The sequence below is a fragment of the Atta colombica genome, unplaced genomic scaffold (assembly GCF_001594045.1).
Source record: "Atta colombica isolate Treedump-2 unplaced genomic scaffold, Acol1.0 scaffold225, whole genome shotgun sequence".
NCBI classification, from domain to species: domain Eukaryota; kingdom Metazoa; phylum Arthropoda; class Insecta; order Hymenoptera; family Formicidae; genus Atta; species Atta colombica.
In genome coordinates, this window is record NW_017259322.1 from 1,138,966 (window position 1) to 1,149,657 (window position 10,692).

The following is a 10,692-nucleotide window of genomic DNA, read 5'->3' on the forward strand; positions in this document are numbered from 1 at the left end:
AAATCTTGAATATATTTCCCATAAAATTGACACGAAAATAGGAATTAAGATTGCAAATTGAATAAATTACAAGTTTTTAAAAAAAGATATCTCATATTAGGCGACTTTACCCTACTTGATACGCAATATTGATAGAAATTACGATAAAATCTTTCGACTCCAAGACCTCGGGCAAATAAAGAAAGAAATGAATTTCCTTTCGCAGCTTCATGCAGCCGCGCTGTCTTCTCTGCGGTCCGAGGTGGCCGAGTTGAACTCACGGCTAGTGGCGGCTACTCGCGCGCGGGAAACGGCCGAAACCGCGCTGATGCGGGCGGAGGTCCAGGCGGTCCGCGCTGAGCAACGAGCGGAACAGCAGGCGGTACGACACGAGGAACGGCTCACCGAGTTGCATTCCGTCATCGCCGAGCTCGGCAGACAGCTGGAGCGGCATCGCGCTACCGTAATTGCCGAGGAGGACGAGTCCGGTAAGAGTCCACTCCACCCTGCTTCGATTATATGACGCACGCGGGAGAGAATCTTGGCGAATCTTTGAGTAACGAAAGCCACGGCAATTCCCTGGCGGGCAATCAGCGGATCTCTCTAGACTCCGACTATAACAATAGCAATAGCTCTCTCAGAGGCGCGCACTCTTGATTTCTACTCTTGATCCCTCTTCTCGATACCGAGAAGGAGAACAATTTCTTAGGGACGCACATACCATGTACTATCGCGAAAGACAGTCGCTTATTCGATAAATAACCGGGATTGATGGAATAGATTGTTTCTCCGAACCGTATAATTGTCAAGCGAAGTAAGTATTAATCGTCGGTGGTCGCGGTCTGAAGAGATGATTTTGATGATGCGCAGAAGTCGAGACAAGCAGGGACGCCGAGGGTTCCATTACCAACCCAGTAGAGGAGAGCGAGGGTGGCGGGGACATCCAGGGAGATGGGGATCGCACTTTGGGGGATGACTCTAGCTGCTGCGAGGACGAGAATCGACCGACAGAAGTAAAGAAAATTCTATTAAAAAAACTTTTAAAATTCTAATTTTTAACATAGAGGAGAATAGGTCTGTTCGCGTTGCATGAAATCCTTAAATATTTTTGCACTTAAGAAATAAATAGATATTTGGTTTTGAAAAGAGAACAAACATAGATATTGAGTGCAAAAAATGCGAGCAATGTGAACAGATTAGTATTGTGATAGTGTGGGTAGCACAATGACCCTTTTTTTTTAATCCTTGCTATTAGGTAATTCTAGTGATTATTACAGAATTATTTGCTCAGTAGCTCGCTATGACTAATGAAGTAAAAGATACATTTTAGTTAATTACATATTTACACTTAATTACATATACTTCCTTATTCTTCTTAAACGTACTCGTATTATCATTATCGAATATATTATGTATATATATTCGTGTTGCTTGTTTAACATTTTATTTGATTGTAACATCTCGAGTTATGTAAATTTTAATATATAAAATTTAATAATAAATTTGGTTTGCTAATTTTGCTAATATAGCCTCTCAAATTGATTGTTGATGGCCTTTATTTCGAGCCTTGTTTTAGTATCAAAGTAAGCATATTCCATAAATTGATTACTCTAGTCTTACTATTAATCTATAATTTATGTAGAATTTTAGTAATGAATAGCCTATGCGGAAGAAGTTGTGTGTAACATATACACATACATTTTACATACATTCTGTAATATTTTACTTTTTTGTTAATTTTGTAATCAAATACTGTTTTTTAAACAAAACTAATTCTTTAAATCTATTTTTGTGAAAAGTTGCATTACCACCCCTATTTCTTTTCGAGCTATTATACAATATCGTCATATATTTTTAAACAATGCCTTAAATAACAAATGTAATTTCGTATCTTGAATATGGAATCGATTGAACAACACTTTAATGAATATAATCGTTAAGTTTTAAGTTTAAATATTGATTTTTAACCAAGTTATTATATAAAATGTAAGTGGGGTGCCATAATATTACCTTCACTTATAATATATCTTATAATATATCTACACTGAGAGAAAAAAATGATTGTAATTATCATAATTTAACTGTAATGGCCGTAATTTAATAATATAATTTAGTTTTTAATGCTAATTAAATATTTTTTTTGCATAACTATAAATATAATTATTACTACTAACATTATAGAAGTAACAATTATAAAAATGAAATTCCTAATATTTTATCATGCCTTTATAATTATAATTATATGGAGAGAATTTATTTTTACCGCAAACTTTGCTATAAATTTGTATATTTTTTTATTTAGTGATAAATAAGTTGGAACGAGTGGAACAATTTGGCAATCTATTAAATATTATTGATAATGAATATTTATGAGGAATTTTTAAATATACAAAAGTTATCTCCGTATTGACTGTATATGTATCAAACACCTTTTCTCAATGTAATACATCATATATTTAATATATTTTTAAAAACGCATTATTATTTTCAATGTAGAATGGTAGGGAACAGCTGGACAGTCCAGCCGCGTTGCCGACTCCTGAGCCAACACAACAAGCGGCGTCGTGCCAGAGCGTCGCCGTCGCGACGCTGCAAGAGGAGATCATGGCGTTACGGGCAGAGATCACGAGTCTGCAGGCACAATTGATTCATTTTAAAAGTCAGAGCAGCAATCAGAGGCAAACGGCGAGCAGCGATTCACCGCGTCGAGAACTTCGAGTGAGCAGCAATCCTCAGAAATCGGTCTTTCATGGAAAACAGAATTTATATTAAAAAATTAATATTGATAAAGAGAAAATTGAAATTGAAAGAGCAAGAACTAAGATTGAGAAACAAAGAGATGTTAATAAAATGCAATAATTCTCTCTTAATTTAACATCCCTCTTCTTGTTCTTTCACACCTCGCCTCTTCTCTCCGCAGACGAGGGGCAACACCAGCTCGCCGGAACCTTTGACAGCACCGTGCTCGCCGCTCTTGCCACCGCTACAGACACCTCCAACAAAGAGTATGACGAGGGAGGAACCGCCAGTCCTCAAGATGGCAGAGAGGGTGAGATTGAGGAGGACGGACGAGAGGCACATTACCGGTCCGGACATTACTAATCTTGGGGTACGAATTTTATTTGTAAAGAATACTAAATACATATAAAAATATGTAAAGAATTATAAAAATTTGTACATATATGTACATATATTGCTCCCTTCAAAAATCAAAAAAATTTTTTTTAAGTTATTACTACTATGAATGAATTATGAAATATAAATATTATTCTATCAATCATTAAAAGTGAACTAACTTAACTTCATAGTCATCAGAATTCATAGTCATCGTTAGAACTTAAAAAAGATAATTTTTAAAAAATCATCAAGAGAGTTGATTTTTAAGAATTAAAACAAAAATGACAAAAATAACGTTTTAAGAATATATTCTTATTGCCGATATTATTTAATTGGTCGTTAATTTTTCGTCAAGTTGAAAAATAATTTTTTTTTCTCCTTTTCTGAGAAACTTAATTTTTTGAGTTGTGTAATTTTTACAGTAAGAAAACGATATGTACTTTTCTTAATTTTGCAGTAAACACATAATCATATTCCAACGTATTTTAGGTGTGCTCCACGATGGTAGCCGAACATCTCGTGTCGGATCTCCTAGAACAGTCAAACTTGCAAGAACTGAACGGTTCTGAGAAGCAATTCGAAGTCGAGACGGAACGATTGAACAGCAGACTCGAACACGCGCGGGCAAACAACGCGGTCCTCGCGCTCACATTGCACGAGAGCAAGGCGCAATGTGATAGGTACGTTCTTCAAAATGCACAAATCCCGAAAAGCTTTAAAAACGGTTAAAATGTCAAATTAAATTAAAGTCAAGTACACAAGTCGAATACATCAAACGCATTTTACGATCTATGTGATAAATACAATGATGAAGGTATATCAACAGAAATTCAAGACTGACATTTCTTCGAAATGTAATGGTCTCAATAATTGATATAAACTTATGGCAATTACAAAGTTATTGTAGTATATATATCTAATATGATAGAGAGTCTGAAATCGTTACATATAAAGAACGAAAAAATACACTGAAATAATATACTATTTATGTGTATAAAAAACCTAAGGAACGAACTATTGTCAAGTTATATATAAATTGAAATTTGAAAAAGATCTTGAAATATACGACACAATCCGAAATCCTACAATACATGTAAAATAATCATTTTTGTCCTGTGTTACAGATTGAGTTTATTAGTCGGCAAGTATGAATCGAATGCGACGGCGTTGCGACTCGCACTTTCGTTCAGTGATCGCGCGATTGAGGCCTACGATGTTCTAGTCGCTCTGCTGGAGAGCGAAATTGCGCTTTCTACCGAGAGGAACAGTGTGACAATCGATAATAGAAGAGCGGCCGAAAACGTTGCTTATCATGTGCTAAATAGACTCGAGAATGACTGTACTAATACGTTGGGTGCTCCATGGGAAGACAGCATGGTCTTATCGGACGAGTAGGTATTTTACATTGTGCGTAATGTGTGTAATTTTTATCACGAATGCCTTTCTGATAGATCGGAAATAACATGGAACGTGGAGGATGAGCAACGACTCAGGAGGCACATAGGTAGATTGAAGGGAGAACGTACAATGGTCAGATCGACGGCAGTCGAACTAGAGAGCGTACATGCAGAACCCTTGAACTCAAAGAACACCATCTCTTTAGCGGAGGCCAGAAAACTCGACTTGGAAACTGCTGTGCTCATGCAGGTCCATATCTAATTAAAAAGAATTAAAAACTCAAGAGAACATTGTTTTTAATAAATTAACATTTTTTAAATAAAAAAAACAGTACAGGATTCTCGCTATTCAAATAAAGTTCACAAATAAAATAGACAAGTAAGAGTACAACTCGGAATTTGGTGCATATAAATTTCATAAAAGTATTATATTTTCTTTTCGACCGACATAATATTTTTCGCAATTATTCACAGATTTTGTATTAAAATTCTTTTAAGATGTCTATAAGCATAAAAATTATCAAATTATTTGTGATACTTCGGTTTAGGCTGTGTTTCAAAATGATGATTAATAAATAATCAGCTTGAATTGAAATTGTACAAATTCACAAAAAGAAATATGAATAAGCACGAAGAACCGTCTTTATCGAATATAGATTTTTTTTCGCTTATGCGTGATTAATACATTGATTTTAATTAAACATTACAAATCAAAAATATTTAAAAAAAAGTTCATTATCAAATTGATTTCTCAAGAATATATTTTTAGGAACTAATGGCCATGCGAGAAGACAAGGCTGAGTTACGTGCCAGGGTGTTCCTTCTAGAGAAGGAACGTGCTACGATAGAACTGAAACTAAACGCGCGCGATACACAAATCGCAGCTCAACACGCTACCATACAGCACCTCCAGGGTCAGCTGAGCGACGCAGAGGCTATGCTCGCGATGGCAACAAACAAGGTATCACATATAATTTTTACAAGTATGTAGATCTCTTTCTGAAAATCAATCTTACTAATTGAAAATATATTTAGGACCGAGGTTTGAGCGACAACGAAAGTGAGGGAATGGAGTCTGAATTGATCGAAGCATTAGGCAGAGAGGCGAGACTGAAGGAACGCCTGCAGGAATTGATCTCAACCCTGGACGAAGTCAACAAGAATTCCGAACTCAGGCATCAACAATCTGCTGAACTCGTCAACGATCTGAAAAGAGCTAATGGGTAATTATTGCCAGGATTGGGCGTGTAATTTAGAATATTTTTATTCGAAAAACAATATTGGTAAGACAATTGTATTTTGTATTTCAGATACTAAGATTGACAATCAATCTTATTATTTAAATTACAAAATATATAAAACTCTCTTAATCTTTCGAGTTTAAATACAAATAATCCTTTCATGCGTTCTACTGAAAAATACACTTGTATTGCAAAAACTGTATTTTAAGTAAAAGTACTCCAAATACATGCCCTACTCTGATTATTGCAGAAAATTTGCATGCTGTACATATATAGAGTATATCTGAAATAACGTCTCTGTAACACACAGTGTTATTCCTAATAAAAAATTAAGTTTTCTCCCATTTTGCAATTTTTGCAAGTTAACAAGATATTAATTTTTAAAAAAATAAATCGAATAAACGGATAAAATCGATGTATAAGACAATTTTAAGATATCTTTCAGTATTCTTTGGGAAACACTTCGAAGATGTTTCTTAAAGAATTCTTAAAGATATCTTGAAGTTGTCCTATACGTTAATTTTAAACATTTTACTCATTGTGTAAAAACTAAAAAAAATATTGAGAAAATTGCAAAATGGTAAAACTTTTCAACTCAGATTTTTATTAGGAATACCGCAATATGATTAATGGGCGTTATTTCAGATACATCCTGAATACAAGTAGTAAATGAAATGTCATCATTTGGTTTATATATATACAGAATTAATCCTTAACTATAGCTATGAAAATTATACCTAAGTTCTAAAACAATCTGTTTTAAATAGAATAGAATGTAAAGCAAGTAAAGCTCCATCTTATGATGATTGATATAGAGTACAGTTCAAAGTTTTTTTTCTCTACAATTTAGAACATCATAATATTAAACGTAGAGACATTGTATCAACTGTCTAAAATTTTTGTTTCAAGTTCAAGTGACCCGTTAGTCGAGGATTAATTATCAGTCTGAAAATTAGATAAATAAATAATACAGTATGACATTTTGTGCTCTATTCTTGTAATAAAAATAAAACTTTCTTTCCTCTCCTCAGAGCGCTAGTCCAAACTCTGGAGAAATCCAAGAAGAAATATCAATCCAGGCTGAAAAAGTTGGAGCAACAGATGCTGGGAATGGTAGAGAGACATGCTGTGCAGGTATGATCAAGTATACAATGGTTGTGAAAAGTTTCTGGCCAATAAATATTTTCATTGTATTGCATAGATAGAATCTTTACAAATAAAGATCTAATATACAAATACTTAATATATTCTACTACTTCATCATCATGTTCTTAAGTTGATTATAACAAGAACTTTATTTAACCCATAAACTGAAAAATAGATTATCACAAAAAGTACTGTAAAATCATGGCTAGAAATTTTTAGCAACTACTATGGATGAAATTAATTAATTTTTCATTCATAAAAACAACAATAATTTATTACATTAGATACATTCTTCTCTAGCACTATTTCTTCTGCAGCTCTTTCCGCCTCTCCTTTAGCTTCTGTTCGACTAGATCCTCCAAGTCATCAAGCGGTTTGTAGATCTCGTGAACGCACTGCGAGCCAGTCAGCATTGTAACCAGTGCTGCTGCACAAAATACAATGTACCGTGACAAAGACATCATCATGTGATATCTCAATAGGAAGTTGATGCGAAAATTGTCTTCAGGCCTGTTCCTCCAGCCTTAGTCTTCGTTCCACCAATTCCTCTACCCTTCGACGCTTATACACTTTGTAGAAGTTAACCTCTCCAACTTGCCAGTGGATCATGGAATATTCCAAAGCAGCTCCGAGGATGAAAAATAATGGCAGTAATCGATACTCCCCGAGTGCTTTTCCTGGCAGTTTGTTATATAACCTCCACAATTTTAGTCTATAAGATAACATCGAAACGTTTAAATTTCGTTCGTCGAATTAGTACACAATCACTCCCTCTGTTAGCCTCTCCCGCCATATTGGATCGTTCCTGATGTCATTCACAATTGCGGCATCAAGCATGCGCAATCAACATATTAAAGGTGCCTTTTCACGCTGACGCTCGATGCTCGCAATCCTCGCAACGTTCATAAAATTAATTTATCCTTATTGTTTATCAAATGTTAAATAAAAACAAATTTAATAATGTTCACGAGAATTATGAGCGCCAAATGAAACACATCCTAAATAAATGATGATGTATCACACTTTCATTAGAAAAGTGACGTAAATAAAAAATTTTAAATTTTTCAGAAGAAGAAAGAAAATTGCATATTTTAAAATTAATTATGCCAATATATATATGCTAATATATATTAAGGGATAAATCTCAAAAAATCTTATATATGAACATAAGTTATTTAGATTTTATATTTTGCATAATAATAAACATAATAAAAAAATATATCCATTTTTTACTACAACGCGTTTTAAAATCATAGTTTACATTAACAAACAGATCTCGCATCAGACATATCAGATGTATATTGCATTCTTTAAATTAATTTTCTTAAATTAATTTTCCCTTGCAGGTGAAAACATTGAAGCAACGAATAGCTCTATTGGAGGAAGAATCAATGGGCTACAAGGGAAGTATGGCATTGCAGTCTCAAAGTTCTGGCGCTAGCGAAACATCTTTATGACAGTTGAGTGATTAAATGGCAAAAATGATGCAAGTTTAGTAACCCAATAATTACTTTTAACATCTATCCTGTCGCAAGAGGATATGATTGAACACAAAAATGGAGATCGAAGTCACACACGTATTTTTTTACACCGAAGTCGAAAGTAAAGGCGCTTAGCTATGCTCTTTGTAATTATATCATGATATATATTGCTGTTGTCCTAAATAAAATAAAATAAAAAAAAAAAGAAATTCAGCTAGGCCTACGCAATGTGTGCAATTGTGTCGATACACGGAACAACGCAAACAGCCTATTATAAAACAGATCCTTCAGCACGTCGTAAATTACAAATAATTAATTAGTAGTGTATCGCGCTAACGATAACCGTCGTGTACATATGTATATTGTAAAAGCATAAACCACAAGTGTGATATGTGTAAACTATAATGAAATAAACTCTGCTTTATTATAGATATACCCCATAATACGTCCACGAATGCTCTTTGTGGATACGATATCCATTGTTAAAAATCTCTGTATAAATTATTTATTTTTATTTATATACATAAAAGTTTATATTACACTAAACATCCTGATTTTCCTGTTGCTGCATTTGCAATGCCATCGTTTCTGTTGCATTGTTACCTGGCACATCAGGCCCTTCCACCGCTGGTACATCATTAATCTCCACAGCCTCTTTATTCAAAAATACCCTTTGCATCTCCTCCTCTAAGTGCACGCAAACCTGCTCGATCTCGTAGTTTTTCGACACCAAACTGACCCACTGTGCTTCGAGAGCTCTCAATTTGTCGCCTCCTTGAGTCTGCATTGATTTCCTCTGCCAGTTGACCTCCTGAATCTTTTTTCTCAGCGTCTGCAGCTGTTTCTGAGCATGACCTAGCAACTGAACTAGTACTTCCAAGTAGGATTTCCATGCTTCGCAACCGTAATCCATCATCAATTCCAAATTACAGATTCTAAAATTATACAAAAGTATAGAAAAAAGTACAAAAATCTAAAAGACAAATGGTATGTCAATAAGTCCTAAGTTGCATTTGATTTCGACGTTCACATGCTTATTTTTTTTCTCGAACTCTTTCAATAGAGGGAGGGTTGACTCCGAAGAATAGACACCATAGTCTTTTATACAGAGAATTATTCGGCCAGTATCAATGGTTGAGATATACAAAATTGGAAATACATATTTGCATTCCTGTGTATGTAATGTGTGACTGTATGTGACTGTTTGCAGTGTACTGTAAACTCAGGTTGGTATGCTATACTCAAAAAATTGTCAATCCTCCCTGCCACATATACTAAAAAAACTCTTGTTTTCTTTCAATTTTGGATTCTAAAAAGAGTGTTTATAAACAACATTTATATCATTCTTTTTGACGTTTATAAGCATTCATTGATTTAATAATGACATCGAGATCATGATATTATATTTTCGTTTAAGCCAGTGGAATCTAGAAAAACCTAGAAAAGCACTTATAAATATATGAGTGTTTATAGCTTGTGAACATCCAAATTTTAAATCTTTAACCAAATGTAACTTTTGTTTACCTAGTAGCTTGATGCTCCAATTGCGCGCTGCTGTTCTCCACGCTCTCATTCCATGCAGTTAAATCGTTTAACTTACCAGATGGAGGCGGTGGTAATTCATAACGTTTCATACTAAGCACTTCCATCGGTAAGCGATTCTGCATCCTCTCAAATTCATGCTTCAATACCTCTGTCTCAAAAGCAGTTATGCATAAAGGTTGTAGGTGTTCCAAATAATTTTTCGTCGGTCTGTAACGTCGTGTCTCTTCCTCCACCATCGCCAACGCCTAAGGAACAACATTAAATCCCAAATATTTCATGAAATAAAATAAATTTGCACGAGAATTTTTCTTAATAAAATTATTTCTTTCAGAGCATAACCTATCGAATTACTATTATTCTGTTAGATTGCAAAAAAAAAATGAATGTAATTCTTATTTACCGCTTCTCGTACACCCGGCTCATCATATCCTTGGTCAATATATGGTAATGCATCAACAACCACTTCACCTGCCATAATATATTAAATAAAAATTATTCTCTGTTAATTTTTTGTAAACAAAACTGTCAAGCGTTACGTCACAGAGTATAATCAGAGAGCATGATACAAGTAGACATGGTGTGCTCTTGCCATGTTTATCTGCTGCAGCCAATCAGAGCTTGACTTTTCCCGCCATTTTTCGACGGATTTTGTTTCAATACGCCTGCTATAACAGTAGAACTCTTAAAACTTTTAAATAATAAAATTATTAATTAATAAAATAATTTTATTTTAATTTTGATTTTCAATTTTATTTTTAATTTAACATTTTATGTTTAACTTTAATT

The 10,692-nt window shown here is 34.1% G+C and overlaps 2 protein-coding genes across 7 annotated transcripts in view; one reads left to right on the plus strand and one right to left on the minus strand.

Annotated features, from left to right (window-relative positions):
- Nucleotides 1–8,798, plus strand: part of LOC108688119 (colorectal mutant cancer protein) — an 83,357-nt gene extending 74,559 nt beyond the window's left edge. For 5 of the 6 annotated variants that reach the window (XM_018194225.1, XM_018194227.1, XM_018194231.1 and 2 more), the window contains 11 exons: nucleotides 206–467; nucleotides 850–992; nucleotides 2,476–2,697; nucleotides 2,900–3,088; nucleotides 3,586–3,776; nucleotides 4,221–4,487; nucleotides 4,548–4,743; nucleotides 5,263–5,454; nucleotides 5,529–5,716; nucleotides 6,766–6,868; nucleotides 8,227–8,798. In XM_018194225.1, the coding sequence (XP_018049714.1) occupies nucleotides 206–467; nucleotides 850–992; nucleotides 2,476–2,697; nucleotides 2,900–3,088; nucleotides 3,586–3,776; nucleotides 4,221–4,487; nucleotides 4,548–4,743; nucleotides 5,263–5,454; nucleotides 5,529–5,716; nucleotides 6,766–6,868; nucleotides 8,227–8,337 (2,064 nt within the window). In that variant the 3' untranslated portion in view covers nucleotides 8,338–8,798. Of the gene's footprint in view, nucleotides 1–205; nucleotides 468–849; nucleotides 993–2,475; nucleotides 2,698–2,899; nucleotides 3,089–3,585; nucleotides 3,777–4,220; nucleotides 4,488–4,547; nucleotides 4,744–5,262; nucleotides 5,455–5,528; nucleotides 5,717–6,765; nucleotides 6,869–7,197; nucleotides 7,308–8,226 lie in introns of those variants that run through there. The other variant, XM_018194226.1, reaches the window with a different exon arrangement.
- A 104-nt stretch (nucleotides 8,799–8,902) lies between these two features.
- On the minus strand, nucleotides 8,903–10,437 carry LOC108688120 (pre-mRNA-splicing factor SPF27). Its single transcript, XM_018194232.1, has 3 exons — nucleotides 10,307–10,437; nucleotides 9,886–10,151; nucleotides 8,903–9,296 (listed from the first exon to the last, which is right to left on the minus strand). Exons 1-3 carry the CDS (start codon nucleotides 10,379–10,381, stop codon nucleotides 8,903–8,905), a joined length of 735 nt encoding a protein of 244 aa, XP_018049721.1. The 5' UTR covers nucleotides 10,382–10,437.
- Nucleotides 10,438–10,692: the final 255 nt, after the last annotated feature.

Coding starts and splice junctions, on each gene's coding strand:
- LOC108688120 (XM_018194232.1), bottom strand. CDS start 10,381: ATGGCAGGTGAAGTGGTTGTTGATGCATTACCATATATTGACCAAGGA. Junction 10,152..10,306: donor AGCCGGGTGTACGAGAAGCG/GTAAATAAGAAT, acceptor GTTGTTCCTTAG/GCGTTGGCGATGGTGGAGGA. Junction 9,297..9,885: donor TTGGAGCATCAAGCTACTAG/GTAAACAAAAGT, acceptor GTATAATTTTAG/AATCTGTAATTTGGAATTGA.